This window comes from Lathamus discolor, chromosome 1 (genome assembly GCF_037157495.1).
Source record: "Lathamus discolor isolate bLatDis1 chromosome 1, bLatDis1.hap1, whole genome shotgun sequence".
NCBI classification, from domain to species: Eukaryota; Metazoa; Chordata; class Aves; order Psittaciformes; family Psittacidae; genus Lathamus; species Lathamus discolor.
The window spans coordinates 73,823,461-73,841,648 of NC_088884.1; the positions used below are offsets into that span (position 1 = coordinate 73,823,461).

The 18,188-nt window shown below is 41.7% G+C and overlaps 2 protein-coding genes across 2 annotated transcripts in view; both read left to right on the forward strand.

Moving 5' to 3' along the window:
• PAH (phenylalanine hydroxylase) overlaps positions 1 to 3,136 on the forward strand; it is a 39,948-nt gene extending 36,812 nt beyond the window's left edge. The window contains exon 13 of the mRNA XM_065680318.1: positions 306 to 3,136. Coding sequence (XP_065536390.1) covers positions 306 to 349 — 44 coding nt within the window. The 3' untranslated portion in view covers positions 350 to 3,136. The remainder of the gene's footprint in view (positions 1 to 305) is intronic.
• Positions 3,137 to 6,734: 3,598 nt separating this feature from the next.
• LOC136015029 (tyrosine 3-monooxygenase-like) overlaps positions 6,735 to 18,188 on the forward strand; it is a 35,186-nt gene continuing 23,732 nt past the window's right edge. The window contains exons 1-5 of the mRNA XM_065680330.1: positions 6,735 to 6,930; positions 8,141 to 8,229; positions 11,436 to 11,503; positions 12,677 to 12,727; positions 17,192 to 17,337. Coding sequence (XP_065536402.1) covers positions 6,735 to 6,930; positions 8,141 to 8,229; positions 11,436 to 11,503; positions 12,677 to 12,727; positions 17,192 to 17,337 — 550 coding nt within the window. The remainder of the gene's footprint in view (positions 6,931 to 8,140; positions 8,230 to 11,435; positions 11,504 to 12,676; positions 12,728 to 17,191; positions 17,338 to 18,188) is intronic.

Sequence of the window (18,188 nt, forward strand, 5' to 3'; positions counted from 1 at the left end):
AAAAGCCTGGCTTTAATCCCATTTCCTTTTGCATTCTAGCCTTTCCTGACACATTTCCCCCCTAACACTGGCTAGCCTGTGGAGAGCCAGCACCTCTGATCCTATGAGTCATCCTTGTATGGCTGATGAAGGCAAAGGGCTGACTCTGTAGACCTTATTCTAGTAACACCCTAATAAAAGTGTCCAATCCAGCACTTTGTTCACCTTACTCTTTCAGGGAATGAATGACAGAAAGGGTAAATATATACAGGAGTGTTAGAAACAGCTAGCTGTAGAATTAACTGCTTTGTGTATTTCTTTTACAGGTGAGATGGGGATCCTCTGCAATGCCCTTCAGAAGATAAAATGATGATTTGCCGTAACATACCAGTCATTGCCTACTGACTAGAAGCTGCCTTGTGCAACCCCAGTCTTCATCTAGCCTCTGTCTATTATCTTCCTGTGCACTGAATGAATGCCTATGATATATATCTGAATTTCTATAGATTAGCAGAAAAACAGACATTTGCAGATGACCCTTGACGCTTTTAGCCTTCGGACAGTTACAATATTTTTTTCTCACTAATGCATACAAATGACCTTATTTTGGGGAATCTGGGGAAAGCCCCGTAAGTCTTGTGCCAAAGGTTAACAGAAGAGAGAGATCTCCACCATGCAGAGCTATAGTCTGCTGCAGCTGTGAGATTGCATTACCACACTGGGCCCACAGGCAGACTAATCCACCTTGCTTTCTCTCAGAGTCATTCTCCCCTCAGTCCCTCACTTTTGCGCAAGGTTCCCATGGAGTCCCAAACTCTACACCTTTCAGGGGGTATCCATATACTGCTTAGCCCTCTATACCTCTACTTTTATACACAAGCACCTCTATCCTGAAATACTTTTTTTTCCCTAAAAATTTGATGCTACCATTGATCCAAAGCATAGATGCTAGCAGAGAAAACAGCAAGTGTGTTGCAGCCCAATTAAGAAAGCTGTATCACTGTATATAAGTATATGGTATTTGCAGAGGCACCAATCCCGAAAAGGTTTGTGCAAGTCAAGAATGCTGTGTGCTGGGGATGTGTCATCTGTCTGCAGAGCAGAGCAAGGTACTGAGATTGCTTATTCAGAACATGGAGTCTGTGCCTCAGTACAGTACCCCCAAAAAAGCCCCTTCAGAGAAGAGTTACGTAAAGGCAAATCTGTGTGGCTTTTTGCAGCTGCATTTGAGGTCAGTTTGACAAGCAAGAAACCATGCAGATGTATTAACATGACATCAAGGCCTTATTAGACCAGTCTCAGAGCTGTGCTGGTTGAAATGTTGTGTAACATCATGGCTTCAGAGCTGATTCAGGATCGGTCAGTTTACAGAAGGGGAGACCTCTCTGAATAGACATACTCAGCTACTCACTGTGTGGAGGCTACCTTGTATCGTGTGTGTCCTTGTCTGAAACTGCTTTATTCAGCACTGTTACAAGGTGTCTCCTAACTTTCTGTACACTTGTACACTGGAACAGAATGGAGCAAAGCAAAGCAAAACAGTATTTCCAGCTTGAAACAATTCTGCATCATGATACTAACATGATTCAGGAGTCGCTTTTCTGTTGAAGATCCAGTGATGGAGAGGGATTTGAAAGTCCATGAGTCTCATACCTACTATTGTACTATTGTAGTTTGAAAATCAATGGAGCCTTAATGTAAGCATCATCTTTAAGGAATATAGAAATTACAGCTGTTTCCATTATATTTATGGTGAGTTATAATATAAATCTAAGGATATCAGCTGGAACCCTTTTCAATAGACATATACTTATGCAAATGGTATAATTTTGGTGCTTTGAAGTAAGCTTTTTTATCTCTGCATCTTTTTTCATTCCCCCTTTTCTCATGACAATGTCTGTGTAGATCTTTCAATACTGCTTGACATGTATTTTCAGTGTGAAAATAGCCCATATTTTTCTCTCTTAATATAATAGGACCCATAAAGTAACTCTGTACCACAAAGAGAAAATTTCATCCCAAGAGTGAAGTCTTTCAAACTAATCTTCAGGCAGCTCTCCAAACTTCTCTGTTTCTGGTGGTTGTTGTGAGGGACAGCAGCAGTAAATCTATGATGATACTGAGAATTCATGGTTGTCTTTTATGTGCGAGTGGAATGGTTAAAGAGTATCGATGCCACGTATCTGATTTTGTGTCCCTTAATGCAGGTTTAAATGAGCAGTGTTTGCAGCCAAAGCAGCCTAACATAGCTGTTCAGCAAAACTGACAGATGAGAGAAAGTTAAAACCAGAAGAAATATGCTGAAAGTAGATTTTCTTGCAGAACAAATTAGCTTTAAATATCACAAATAACTTGCATTTTAAACAGTACTTGTTAAGGGGAAGATTCTTATTTCATGCTCAAGCAAAACTAATGTTGTGCAGCAAAATGCTTTTTGTATTATCTAGCCAGTGTAACTCCTCGTTGTAAGGTAACCACACAGGTCATTCAGAATTAAATACCCAGGTAGGTGGGAATGCCCATTAGAGGTGTGCCCCAATTCAAAGAAAGCTTTCTTGGACTGACTGACTATCACTCATCCAGACAAGGTCATTAAAGTGATATCAAAAAAATATATCTCTTGACGTGTGTAATTACCTAGAAATTTACAGCAAAGCCTTGCTTGCTCTATGTTTTCATATTCTGTAAATCTTTTTATGCTACTTTGACTAACCTATCCCAAGCTAATCTGGTGAGTAATCTTCCTCTCTGCTATCCCACTGTGATCACATTTCTTGATCTCCCCATCTCCAGCTCTGTTTCAGGTGATCAGAGAAGGCCTTTCACAAGGCTCTTTTTCTTTCCAATGACCTTGGCCAAGGTCAGTGATGGTGATGGCAGGAGAGCTTGTTAGCACAGGTGACACAGAGAGGTGTCCTTTGGGTGTCTTAAGATGCCCAGATCTGGCAGCAGCCTGGAAAAGGGACACTTCATTCCCCTAAGGGCATGGAAATTATTGAAAGAGGGATTAAGCACAGGAGGACCCCACAGGAGTGCATTATTTGAAAACCTGTCTCTTCGTGGCTTCAAACTGTGCTGGCAGTTGGCAGAGAAGACTTTCTTGATGTTCAAATGTAACAATATGAATTAATCTAAATAAACATAAATATTAATGCTATATCCATCTCAAATTAATAGCACTGACGTCATACAGTACAGAGACACCCACAATAGTAACAAATCAAAATTGGGCCTGTTATTTGTGGTGATCAGCCATTCAAAGCACCCACTCCAGTGGCTGCAGGAGAGGGGTGAGCCTACTCTTGGCTGGAGAGAGTCCCATCTTCTGCAGGGAGAATCTGCCTGTCCCCATGGAAAAGGATGACATACTGTGCTCCCGTCCTTTTATAGCCCTTTAAACTGCAGCATCCAGCCTGAGACCTGCCCTACTGCACTCCCAGAGGTCTGCAAAAGTGATGAAATCAGGACTCCGGAATGTTTCATCAGAGCTGACTTACATCATGAGTGAGACCTTCCTGGGCCTTTCGTAAGCATGGATTCAAGGTTGTATTGGAGTGTCTATAAGCTAGGCAAGGACATTTAACTTCCTGGAGAGCCAGGGCTTTCTGTGCTGCTATTGCAGTGGGCTACAAAGCTGTGTCGTAACCTCTGCCCATGCTGCTTCAACCATCACACTCTGATGGTTGAAGCACATTCTGGCTCCATGAAAAAAACTCAGCTCATATGCAGAACCATGATTAGAGCTGTATGCTGTACAAACACGTAGAGACAGGACTCTCACACTAGAGCATAAAAGACATCCATAGAAGCCTGATGTTCTTGATCTGTCTGTACTTGTGACCAGTGCCTTAAACATGCATCTTGAGCTTTGTGGCCTTCCGCATGTCCACGTGTAGCTGGAGTAGGAGACCTTGTGCATTTGTTGTTTGTGACATGGTTGTGGCCTGGAGGTGGGGATGCATGGGAAAGACCCAGTTTGGACTCAGATAGACTCTGCTCAGCTTGTTTTCTTATGCCCCCTCTTGTCTCCACTGCTGGGGGTATGTAGGAGTGAGAACAGCCTTTTTCCCCCCTTAAGGCACCCATCTTCTTCCCCTGCCCCATCCAGTTTGCAGCTGCAATTCAGCCGCCTCTGAAGTGCCCCGTTGCCCTCCGGACCTCCCCCGGTACATGAGCCGAGCCAGGTCGGGGTGGGAGGACCGGAGCCGTCCGCAAAGCGGAGGGTGCCACAGTCCAGAGCCGGGCCAGTTTCAGCACCGCGGACAGCTGCCTGGCCTGCCCCACCTTTCCCTACTCTGCCCTGCCCTACCGTACTCTGCCCTGCCCGCTGGCAGCAGCCGGACCTCGGATAGGCCCGGCCAGGGAGCACCTCTTCCCAGTCTGGCACTCACCATGCTCTGTGAAGCCCGCAGTGCCTGAGGTCTGGGTGGGCTGATGCTCCTCAGGACGCTGAGACCTGCCTCCTGGGCATGGTGCTCCAAAATTCACCTGCGGTTTGTCTGTCTCAAGCCAGGCAGGAATGAAGAAACTGAGATCTTCACAGTGCTCTGTCTTGGGTGAAGGGGAAACATGGTGCTGCCATAGTCTCTGGAGAACAAATTTTTTCTTCACCGTCTTTATCTTTCCTGGCCATGGAGGAGGCAAAAGCAGTATAGCATTGCGGGGTGTGACCCAGTCGCAGGATCAGGTAGGGGACACATAAGAAGTGTCCCCATCTGCAAAGGGAGGACAAAAAGCTAGTCTTCTCTGTAGGTCTGTAAGCTGACTTTCACAGGGGTTCCAGCACGTTGTAACTTGGGATATGAAGATACAGGTGCTCATACCCAGAGATATGTTTGTGGATGTCAAGGGATACCATGCCCTGGCAAGAGCAGAGCTGATGCCCACTCTGAGGTTGCCCTGCCAACTGTTAGAAAGATGTGACCCTGGGCTTTTTGAGAGTCTACTTCACTGCAGATAAAATCATTACAGAAATAAGTTCCAAAAGATGATCTAATTCTAGAGGCAACACTCAGCTCTTGTAGGGCTAGGGTAGAAGAGATCAGACAGACCTTCTGGGCAGGAAAAGCTGAGAAGTGAGCAATAAACTTTGAGTCTGGCTCAGGTATCTATGGCACTCCCACAATGGTGTCTGTGCAGAGAGAACACCACTTGGATTGGGCTGGGATTTGGGGGCAGAGCCCCTTTTGTTCCCTGGGGCATGTTCAATGCAGAGAGGGCCTCAGTGAATTAAGAGAGGATGGGGAGGAAGGGCAGTCTCAGACATCGTGCAGTGCAGTCTCAACTAGGAGATGTAAATGGGGCTCAGGCTAATTGCTTCTCCACAAAAGAGCCAATCTCCAGGGCTGAACAACTTGCAGGCACCTTAAAACAGAGCAGGAAGGCCATGCTTTGAAGTTACCCTGAGGAGGAGGGTTATCTTGGGCTCTTGCGCACATCCTACGCAGGAGGTTTCCCTTGATGTGACTGGCATGGCCAACATAAATGTCTGTACAACTAACACAGTATCAACCAGTTTGCTTCCCTGCTGTCTGGCAGCTCTGATCTTACTACCCATATAGACGCATTGGATCTCCAGTCCCACCACCTCCCCTGGTCATTGTTTTGTGGAAACACTCACATCCTCAGGCAGTTTCCACTCAACATCTCCAATGAAGACTGACTTGGGGGGGATCTCAGGCCAAAATGAAGAGGCCAGCAAGGAGAAGGAGATGCATGGCATAAAGTCACCGAACAGGAGAGGCAGCCTGGACTCCAACAGGGAGGACAGCAGAGCCACTCTTATCCTGACTCTCACCCTCTGCAATGTCAGGAAGATTGAGCTCTCTAAGGCAGCCAAAGTCTTTGAGGTACAGACCTCACCATTCTTTTCCTCCACCAAGCCCTCTCTTCTGTCACTATTGCCTTCACCTCTCCCACTCTGCATCAACCCTCTCTCATCCATCTCCTGCTCCCTGCCTGACTTATGCCTCCAGCTGTTTTCCTCCTTTCTCATTGTCCCTATTTTGCTACAGCTGCTCAGAGAGGTCAGCTGTCCTCTCCAAGTTAAAAAGGGTAGTGCTCTGGAGGGAGGGAGCAGCTGGACACAGCCATTTAGAAGAATCAGCATTTTATTTAAGGGCTGTTTAGAGCACATACTGATCTGTTATTTCTTTCTAGCAGTTGTGGTGGCCAGCCACGACTAAACAACAGGCCAGCATTTCAAGCACTCAGATTGTGGGGATATTAGAAGCCAGTGAATTTTCTCTGCATATTTGGCAAGGAGATCCAGAGAACACGAGCTGTAAACCATACAGGCATTATATATTCTGGGCACTTGAAGTATCCCTGCCAGGTGCTCACTCTCATCTGTGAAAAATGAATAACTGAAAAGAGAAGTATTGTATATGTTACTTATTTTTAATTGTTTGCAATTATTTAATGATTATGGTGTTATTATACATCAATAGATCTGCTGTCATTCTGCCAGGGTTTCAAGAGTTACCCAGCTACTCATCTGTTATTTCTGCACAGATGGAATGCTACAGTCAACAGCATCTCATCTTTCATCTCCATCTATCTCTACCTAATTCTATGGTGTTTAATTTTTAGCTTTGCTTGTATTTTAGCTCCTAAACTGGACATTATTAAGCTTCATCGCTTAATATGCACTTTACTTTAAAAGAGTTACTAGCTCTTTTATTCACCTTTTAAAGGCATTGTAGAAGTGTATCTAGACTTACCTGGATTTTCAGTCTTTGGAGAATTTGCATCATATGAACATCTGGCTCTTGCAGACTTTTGAAGCTCAGATACTTCACTTTGAAACCAGACGAGCCGAGAAGCCCAAGAACTCTGCTGTTGATCTTGATATTTTTGTTGAATGTGAAGTTCACGGTGCTGATGTTAGTCCCCTTATCACTTCCTTAAAGAGAGTAGCAGAGGATGTGAGAACTAGCAGAGAAGACAAAGGTAAGTAACAAGCATCTGCTTGTGCTGTTCTGTTTCTTTCTTGGAGTACCTTGTTAAGCGTTAGCTTCCTAATAGTAATTTAATTTGTTTGGAGTGCAGGTGAGTGTGCATTCGGTTTTCTTCACTGCATGACTTTTTTCCCTGAATTGGGATACCTCCCAATGGGAATGATGTGGAAAGAGAGGCACTTTGTCACAGCCTGTGGATCAGGTACAGGTTTTGAGGGGATATGGCCACAGACGGCAGGGCAGGCATCTTGCATGCAGTATGGCACAGCCAAAGACATAGGCTCAGCAAAAAATTCCAGGTAGGCTTAAAGCATCTATCAGACAAGTATTTCTTCATTCCTATTGCAAAATTGGCCATAACAGCATGAAAGAACTAGAATTTCCCAGTATCAGTGTGTACTGGTAGACTTGTACTTTTGAGAGCTGTCTGTGCTTGGATATAATGTAACAGGGCTATAGCTGAATTTATCATTCATTTGCCAGAGATTCCTGGTCTCTTGTCAAGTATGAGGTTAAGGTGACCCTAGATGGACCTTTCCTGAGCTGTAATGCAGAATCTGTCTGACCTCAAAAAACAGTATCAACTTTGTCTTTTTTCATTAATTTCTTAAATTCATTAGTTATAAATGCTGGCACTTAAAATGATCACAGTTTATTTTGGTCACCAGAAAAGGTCCCCATTTGAGAGGAAAGAAAATGTTTGGAAATTCAGCTAATGCTATAATTCTGCTGGGGAAAAAAAAAAAAAATAGTGCCAGAAGGAAAAAAACTTGAAGTCAGAATACTTCTTGAACTGTTTTATTTTTAGAAATTTCATGTTTTCCTTTTAAAATGTTTTCATTTTTAAAGGTATAAAAATTTAGGATTACTTTTTAGACAAAATCAAAATATTTTCTTAAATCCAAAATGTAGAAATAAATTTGTTTTTTTCTGCGTCAAACAGAACACCTCATTTGGACTAAAAGGAAATGTTTTTTGCCTTTACTACTCATTAAAAGAGACGTTATCATTGCAAGTTAATTTTAGATTATTTGTTATCCAGTCTGCCAATTAGGTCGGCAAATGAATTCAACTACCGACACACAGTGACATGTAGCTGATGAAAACAAAAGGCTTGTAATCATCAGCACAACTTTTATTTTCTGTGCCTTTTAAAAATTATTTAATCCTATCTCATTTAAGTCTTGCTACTTTCTCTCCAGTGCCCTGGTTCCCTAGGAAAGTCCAAGATCTGGACAAATGTCACCATTTGATCACTAAGTATGATCCCAGTTTGGACCATGGTCACCCTGTAAGTTTAACATCACTGTTATTTCATCTTTTAAAAAGAATCTGTAGAAAAAAATTGTTAGGAAAATTTCAGGAGTAAAGAAATATTCATGAAAGAACAATAAAAATAAAGGACCAGAGAAAGTCTGATCCAAGTGGAATTAGGGACTGAAGAATGAATAACTTATTATTGAGAAAAACTTATGGGCTCTTATTCACCAAGGTACTTATGATTAACATCAGGCACACACTGAAGTAACTTCTATTTCATGTCTTCTTTAGCATAAGTTTACATTTCGTTGTTTAGTTTAAAAATATCTAGTTTATTATTTCACCCCTGATATATTTAAAGTATGCCCACTTCGTACCTTCTGGTCCACACAGGAGTCAAGTTCCCCAGCCTTCGGCTTTTTGTGTTTTCTGTGTTTTGACCTTTCAGATATTACATATCTGCATTTTTTAATTTCACACATGCCAGGAATCTTATTCGAGTGCTGATGTAAAGACGATGATATTGAGGACAAATGGCAAAGACCTAGTCTCTAATAAATACCAGATCCTCAGATCCCACAGACAGGAATATTATGCTTGAACTTGCAAAAACTGTCTAGACAGAAAACCAGGTAAATACATGACAGCACTGATTATGGATAACTGAACTGAGATTTAAATGTGACTGGAGAAGCTCAAAAGGTATAGTGCTTTCAGTTTAAATCAGATCTAAAGTTTAAATAGCAAGTGAATTGGAACTATTAAAATCCTAATACACATTTGTCTTTGCACAAGGTGTTTGGAGCCAGGATTTTGTCAGTGTTTATTGATAGTACTCAGCAAAATATTGTTAGAATGTTCATGATGGACTTTCCCTTGGATTTGTTGGTTGAGTGGGCTACAAAAAGGGTTTTACTCATAATAGTTTTGTGCTTGTACGCTCAGCCTTGCCATAAGCAGAAATCCTAGGAGAAGGAAGAGGAAAAATCATCCTTCTCTAGCGATGACAAAAGGCAAAATACTGGGATCCAACACTCATTTCTCATAAGTTTCCCCACTTTAGTACAGATGAGATAGGAGTTAGGTACAGATAAGAAAGGGACTCTAAAGAGCTATTTGTTGATTGACAAGGTAGGTAATGAAACTGTTGTGAAGTGTGCTGACAATCATCACAGAGAAGTGATGCATGGGAAGAAACAAAGCCACAGACTTTGCACTGAAAAATGCAAGGAAGATTTAGATGGGTGCCAGCAGAATCTACAAGATTGTAATTCCCTTCTTGAAATGTCTGAATTCTATTTAGACCTTTTTGTTAACTTACACAATATTAATGTACAGTTCTGTGTGGTACGACAAAACTTTCCAAGTCTATCTTCTATTTTTGATAATCATTTATTAAGCTACAATGTTATAGGAGAGCTTCACATCCTCCTTAACCATGACATCTTTAATTATTCTTAATATCTTTCTTGTAGAAACAATACAAGTGTTGGTAATTTTCCTGATCTAGCTCTGTTGCTGTTTCTCATGAGATAAGTGAATGCTAATTGGGAATTTTTTGAATTTGGCTAAGTTCCCTCCCTTTGTCACCGAATAGAAGGTATGAGCACTGAAGAGGATGAGAAAACACCAGGGGTGCAGAGTTACCAAAGTATTGAGTGCAGATAAATCTACACTGCAGAATGCAGTGCAATGTGGAAATACCTAAACTAGCTTGAAGCAAGTTAGTTCAGGCACTGAAAATCATTTGTCTGTGGCAGGAGGAATCACAACATGGGCTCATTTACTGTGCCATTGAGGATGGCTCAAAAAAGGACATGGTTCGAGGAAAGTACAAAGCTGATGTGCAAGTAATTCAGCAAATATTCTGCATATATACATTTACTACCAAATAGGCAGTTTAGACTGTCGATCTCAACAGCTTTGCTTTGTTCTTTACTGTCTCTTTAATGGTCAGGAAAGCAAACTGATGACACTGTGACACCATTCTCTGGGGCACACTGGCACTGACTGTAGTGGTCCCCCAGGGAGGCTCTTGCTGCTCAGAGCATAGGTAGAGAGCCCTGGGAGCAGTAGCGACAAAGCTGAGAAGTGACAGCATCAGTGCTAGTCCGGCCCAATGTCTCTTCTATGTGCTTTGCATGGACTTGTTACAGCTACTGACAAGCAAGGGTGGCATCTGAATGAACATAACACATGACAAAAATAAACATGCTGTCAGGATCCAGTTCTTTCCTCAGACTCACGCACACAATACTCATTAACTGCAGTATTACCGGTATTATTGCTACACTGAAAATTATGTGAATAAACCTAAGGGACAAATTTGGCTTGTAGTATGCAAAGTGGTTCCAGTAAATTCTGAATATTTTAGAATAATAAATATTTGTACAGTGATGCTGATCAACGCTGCTTTCTGAGTTATATTAGTAACAGAGTGCCAGATTTCAGATTTTATTCCTATTATGAATGATGTAAAATTCAAAGGAATTTTATTCCAAATCTCTATTTGTATTCAATAGCTGCAGATGCCTGCTTGAAGCTCAATTTCTAGTAAATACCGAGGGGGCAAAAAGAAGACTACAGTAATTAATAAGTGAACTGCCGCTTTAAACAGATACCACTAAATCTGTCTTTATCATTACAGGTTAATAAATAGGCAAGGGGAACTTGAGCTGAAAGCCTGTTCTTTCTACAGATTCAGTGACAGCTATATGATTTCTAGCCAGTGAGGACCCCTTCTTAATCCGAAGTGCATAGTATTGTTCAGATGCAGTGTACTTTCCCCATCAAGGTGGTACTAGGCTTGGTACTATCATGTCCATGATGGCCCTATATTGAAACCTTTGTGCTTAGTGCAGGAAAGAAATGATTCAGAGATTCAGCTGTTCTGCCAACAGAAGTGACACCCCTACTTCAATTTCATTTTTATTGTGATTTGCATTTAAATTTGACTGTAAGTTTATTGGTCTGTGCTGTAGTGTTTATGAACAACTCCAAAACCTTCCCATGAAGCCACGCTACTTTCCTTCCTGTCACAGGGGCCAAATTTTCATCTAAATGTCATGAATGTAACTGATTTCAGACTTTGGCTTACACTGTTCGTAAGGCTCAAGATTCATTGTGTCAGAGAAACAACCTATGTGAGACCTAGGTTTTCTGAATGCTTTTGTTAGCATTTATGCCCACAAATCTCTCTTAATGTAAAACCTTTTTAAAAATTGTTTTCTAACCCAGGGATACACCGACCTGGAGTATAAGAAACGGAGGGCATTCTTTGCTGATCTTGCCTTTAATTACAGAACGTAAGTACGAGACTGCTGAAGAGAAACTTCAGTGGTCCACATGCGCTTTCAGACATCTTTTTTGTGCGAGAAATACCAGAGATTTAATATTTTGTCAACATATCAATGGGGTTATCTTTTAGAAAAGAGAATTCAGCCATAGAAGTTTTCACTCCATATGAAATAGACTTTTCCCACAACCCAGCAAATATACCTAAAGACGGAAATCTTAGGATTGCATTCACATCTCCTTCAGTGTTGTATTTTGTCTCAGCAGAGGTGATTTTAAAAGTGACACCTTCATTTCAATTTTGGAGTTCCTTTTAGGGCTTGCCCTGAGCTGAGGTTGATGTTTTTCAAGGAACTATATGGAATAATGTTTAGGGACATATTTTTGACAAAGAAAATCAATTTAATATTTTTGTTATTTATTTGACAAAATGTCTCTATCCATGTACCTAAAACCCTCCCAGGACTCGTGTGGGTGGCTGAAAATATTTCTGCCTTTTTGTAAAACTTCACCAGAATCACACTGCTGTCTGATAAAGTCAATTAGATGCATAGGTAGAACTGGCTATGGATTATCATCTTCATGGTATCCAAGAACTGGTGAAATCTCCCAAGACTTTAGAGACTGCTGTTTGAATACAGTTTTCTCACTGCCACCATGTTGCGCAGCTGGCGAAGCACAAAACAGGACAAAAGCACACACTGAACTGACTCAGAGCTACTGAAGGAGCAACAGTGAGGAAAAGGAGAGAAGATTGCCCACCAGAGAAGTTAGTGATAACCATGCAGTGTACGACTGGGCAGCTCTCTGCTGCTGAGCTTATGAATGCTTCTCCGCAATGTTACTGTGCTGATCACATCCTTCAGGGATGGACACTGCGTTTTGGTTGCTAGATTGCCTTCAGCAGAGGTAAGGGTAATCCTGAAGGCTTCTTTTTTCTCCTGTAAAGCAGAACATGACTCCCTTTCTTACTGTATCCCCCTGTTTCCTCACCACACTGGAAAAGAAGAGAAAATGCACACATTAGAACCTACTGAGACTAAGAAGTTGTTACTTATGTACTATTTTGTTGTTTCTGTTTTCATTCTGGCACGTATTCGTGGTGCAAGGAAAGTAAATAATACTTAGAAAAAAAACTTGTAATCTGCTTTAGACACATGCATTATTTCCTCTCTTCATTACAGAGGAGACCCTTTGCCTCGCATTGAATACACAGCACAGGAGACTGCAACTTGGTGAGTTTGCTGCTTATACTCTGATTCCTGGGGCATTACACTGCAGTTCCAGAAAAGACTGTCAATGTGAGACAGTTAAACCGCTTTAATACCATATATATATCTACCTCAAATTTTACTCCTTGGTTAAGTATCACCTTTTGGTCATTTGTTTTGCAGAAAAGCCATTCTCAGAGCTGGTCTTTACTATTCACTTTCTAGAACAAATTTTTTTCTGTCTCCCTGCCTGTCAATCCTATGAAAATATCAGAAGCCAGAAAACTCCGGAGCCAACAGTATAACTTAGAATCACAGAATAATAGAATAGTTAGGGTTGGAAAGGACCTTGAGATCACCTAGTTCCAACAACTTCTTCTAACTGTTCTCTAATTAACCATAACTGTGGTGATGACATTAATATCATAATTCCAACTTTGTTATAAGGAGCAAATGCCTACTTGCAGGATGGAAGGTCAATGATAGGATGCAGCTAACTGAATGTTCATAGGACAGACCTGCCTTGCTTGTTCTTCTGCAAGTATTCATTGCTGCTAACATGAATGGAACCTCCTCTCAAATGGAAGGTAAAGGAAAATTCAAAGTATTCTTATGATTTATTATTTACACTGTAAAAAGTCCTTTGATGTCATATGAAATGATGGCAAGTGACTTTCACATGGGCGCAGCATTTCTGCACTGGGACTTTGTTTCTCTTGAAGATTTGGCATCAAAAAAATCCCCAAAGCCAAACAAACAAAATTAATTCAATTCAAAGGATGTTTGTAGACACTATGTGAAATATGTGGCAGAACTGAAAGAATCCCAGGCACAGCTACAGGTTGAGCAGAGAATAGATTTAGAGCAGCCCTGCAGAGAAGGACTTGGGGGTGTTGGTCGATGAGAAAACGAACATGAGCTGGCTGCGGTTTGTGTTCGCAGTCCAGAAAGCCAACCATATCCTGGGCTGCATCAAAAGGAGCGTGACCAACAGGTCAAAGGAGGTGATCCTGCCCCTCTACTCTGCTCTCGTGAGACCTTACCTGGAGTATTGTGTGCAGTTCTGGTGCCCTCAACATAAAAAGGACATGGAACTGTTGTAACAAGTCCAGAGGAGGGCCACGAGGATGATCATGGGACTGGAGCACCTCCCGTATGAAGATAGCCTGAGAAAGTTGGAGCTGTTCAGCCCGGAGAAGAGAAGGCTGCGTGGAGACCTCATAGCAGCCTTCCAGTATCTGAAGGGAGCCTGTATGGATGCTGGGGAGGGACTCTTCATCAGGGACTGTAGTGACAGGACAAGGGGTAATGGGTTAAAACTTAAACAGGGGAAGTTTAGATTGGATATAAGGAGGAAATTCTTTCCTGTTAGGGTGGTGAGGCACTGGAATCAGTTGCCCAGGGAAGTTGTGAATGCTCCACCTTGCCAGTGTTCAAGGCCAGGTTTGATAAAGCCCTGGGTGGGATGGTTTAGTGTGAGGTGTTCCTGCCCACGGCAGGTGAGTTGTAGCTAGATGATCTTAAGGTCCTTTCCAACCCTAACTATTCTATGATTCTATGATTCTAAAACAGACTGCTTATTTCTTATACCTTTGTTTTCCCTTTCTCCCACTAACTTGTAAGAAATCTCAGTAAGCAGCAATGATTACACATTTGTATGATAATACAAACATAAATATGTCCAAATGACCCAACTAGAGCAGAGTCTGAGGATTGTGCCACATGTGCACATAATAAGAGAGAATCATTGTTCAGAAAAATTTACAATGGAAATTAAAAGACAGCCTAAAGGTGGGAAAAAGGAAGAATGATGACCACATTTTATAACTGTGGAAATGAAAAAGCTGGAGCTTAAGTAATTTGCCCCAAATTATATACAAAGTTTATATCAATGTCAGGAATTAAATCCATACACTAGGTGTCACATGCCAGAACCCCAGCCACGAGGCCATCCCATCTCTTTCAGTGACCATTTTATTTTGAAGAAAATCTACCGTGCCATAGAAAGCTTGAGTGGTGTTGCCTACAGTCACATAAAAACCTTGCATCTAACTCATCCAGGCGATCACATTTTTATTAAGCCCAAATAGGTTTTTATAGCATCTTTCAATTGTCAAAGATTGATGGTCGGTGTCATTCTCATGATTGCTACCATCAGCCAACAATCTTGGCATGGGATGGTGTGTGGGAATGTCATATTTAAGAAAATTTAATTTTGTGTTCTTTCCTGTTTTTCTCTTTTGTTGCCAACCTCCGTCATTGCAGCCATTCTCCACCTAGAATTAGTCCCACTGTGGTAACAGAATAGATCTTTAAAGGAATATCTGCCCATTTCCCCAAAGAGTGAGCTTCAGAAACCCAGGTTGTCTTGTTATATAAAGCTGTTTCCAAAATTAGACACCCCCAGTGGTTATCACAACCCCCTGGGGCTGTGCCCTGAGGTCAGCTGCATTACAGCACAACTTAATTGAGCACTGTGCAGTTGAACGGGAAATTTGTAGCACAGATTAAATTCCCTCGGTGCTCACTCTGAAGAGTTGTTGGATGCCTTCAGTTTGTAGCAACATGGTTATAGAAATGAAAACTAATCAAGTGAAGAAATACGGCTTTCAGAAAACAGAGGGTAGAGATGATCAGTTTCTGGTTTCAAGCAGGCTTCTTGGAAGGCCCTGAAACTAAGCTGTTTTATGAGTAAAAGCTGTATAAGAAAAGGGAGAATCTGGGACAAAATTATGGGGATGCACCTGTCACAACATCATAACAAAGCTGAATAGTGTCATTTTTTTTCTTATATAATATTTATGTAAAATAAAGTCATTGCCAATAAAGTCAAGTGGCTGCTCTATCCTTTGTTCTGAGGCTCCTTTCTAGAGTATTTCATAGACCACACTTTCAGTAGTTTCTCTTTCCATCTCTGGACTGAAGTACCATCAAATAGCAGCTTAATGGTCCTTTGAGGGATAGCACCTCCATATGGTGAGGCATTACACCTATTTGAGACATTAGGGCAAGCTAAATTGTTGTCTGGAAATTTCTGATACTCTATTGACTTTGGAGGGAACTTAAATGATTGCCTTAGAGGTACTTAGAGAGGATGGACACTTAGCTTTAGATAGTTGATCACTAATCTCCTAGACTGCCCATGTTTCTGTGGTAGTTAATGTTTGGGCACACAGTAAATACTCTGATAAAAGAGACCATATGTGCAGAAGTTCAAAATAGTCTCTAGACTCCAGTCTGGGGATGAACTGTGTACTGGTTCAGATCCCATGCAATCCCACTGAAGTCAGTAGTATTCTGTGGGGAAATAAGCCAGGGCAACACTTGAACTCTAGTCCTCCACATTTTTTCCTAGTTTTTCTATGGAAATGGCCCAGTCTCCTGTGGCTTTTGCAATAGTGACAGCAGCCACTGTTTTCCTCTGCTGTTTTTTTTTTTTTCCTCCTAAGGTTTTCCTTCCCCCCTTCATTCTGGTTCATTACTCCCACACTGTGTAAGACATTCATACAAATGAAGAGAGCCATTACCAGGGATCGGCTATCACCTCCATAGCAACAATAGCATCACAAAAAAAAATACAATACAAAAACAACAAAAGGTCACTTTCCGTACCCAGCATTTCCAAGAATGATCTCAATTTTCATAAAACAATGTTTATAAAATTGTGAACACCCTAGGGCCATGTCTGAACAAAAATAACCATTTCTATAAGGTTTCTTGCCATCCTATTACTACTTGTTTATTTTGCAACAGCTAAATATATTCCAAACCACAGCTCTAAATCCAAGCACCATCAATTTTGGGAGAAGCTTGAAGCCTGTGCCAAAATCTGGTTATATATATTTTTCTTCAGCTGGCTTCTTTTTGTATAATGGGCTAAATGCTTCAAGAAATTGGCAAGTCTTTCAAATACATAGCCCATGCCAGGCATTTTGAACAGCAAAAGTATGAACCTCTTTGCCTGTCCATATATCACTCTTCAGTATCAGAAAACATGCTTTTTTAGGAGGAGGTTTGTAAGAATCAAATATAGGCTAGGCTTCACCATGGAGATGGAGGGACCAGCATTTCATGTTGTACCCAAACATAGAAAGGGCGGGAATAATTGACTCATTTCATCCCTAAACTGCAAAACATGGGGAGGGCCACAGTTTCAACTTTCTTTATGGGATTTCTCTGGTACCTCCAATGCATTTATACCTAAGTAAGAAACACTTCTGAACCAGGATCCTCTTGTTAAGGGAGGGTGTAGGAAGGGATAAAACAGATTTGCTGAACAGAACCCAACTTCTGAAGGAAAAGTGTAACTAAAACCCCTTATGCTTTACTACATCCACCCAGGCATCAGCTTTCAAGAACTTGGAACTAGTGCCCTGAGTTCATATTTTTAGACCACTGCTTGTGCTGGGGTTTATGCCTCTCTGTAGATAGGGCAGATATGTACTGCTTTATGGAGGCGGGTCATGCTATATGGCTTTAGTTTTTCAGGAGAGAAGTCTACAGGAAGCTGAGCAGCCTTTACCCTACTCATGCTTGTACACAGTATCTGGATGCTTTCCAGCAGCTGGAGAAATACTGTGGCTACCAAGAGAACAACATACCTCAACTTCAGGATGTCTCCAGATTTTTAAAAGGTCAGTCATGATGAACCATGGTTTATTCTAGGGTTTCCTGGATGTGTTTGTGCACCACATACATGCATAAGCCATCTCATAGGACCCAAGCTGCTGAGCAGAGCTGATTAGCTGTAGGGTTCCCTCATGCAAGAAGTGCTGTAGCACGGGGCATTAGTACCAGGCATATATAGGTATGAAGCTGTAGGGAAGCTTGTGTTTGTTCTGTGTGTGGCTGCAGTCATGGTACCACTACCCAGCTAATTCCAGTGCTAGCAGCAGTACAGCCACACAGCACCCTGCTCAGCATGACTTCCATACACAGGTTTTCTAGGGGGTTGGCTATATTTTATGCTTCTATAGCTATGCTGCTCATAAGATCCAAACACAAATACAGGTACATACCTCTAAAGTCCTCCTTTTTTTCCAGTGTATGAGGCAGGATGGCAGTATTTGCTAGAAGAACTGATTTCCAGGAGTCAAGTCAACAGCTACCTTGAAACAACACTGCTTCTTCTGTCTTCTTAGTCCCATTTGCCACACTAAACTCCTTGATACCTACTGTGTAGCTGTGACAGAAGAGCAAAAAGGCTGTGGTACTAGTCTGTAAATGCATGAATATGTGGCCTTAGATGGAAGAACACATAAGATCGCTAGGCTGACCTACCTGCTGTTTCCTGGGGTCTGACTAGCAAGAGACACAAGGGGAAGGGAGACTGCATTATTTTTTACGAGGCTGCATTTGGATTGCTAAATCCAGGTGCTTTGTGTCAACCAGCTGATTTATAGAATCATAGAATAGTTAGGGTTAGAAAAGACCTTAAGATCATCTAGCTACAACCCACCTGCCGTGGGCAGGAACACCTCCCACT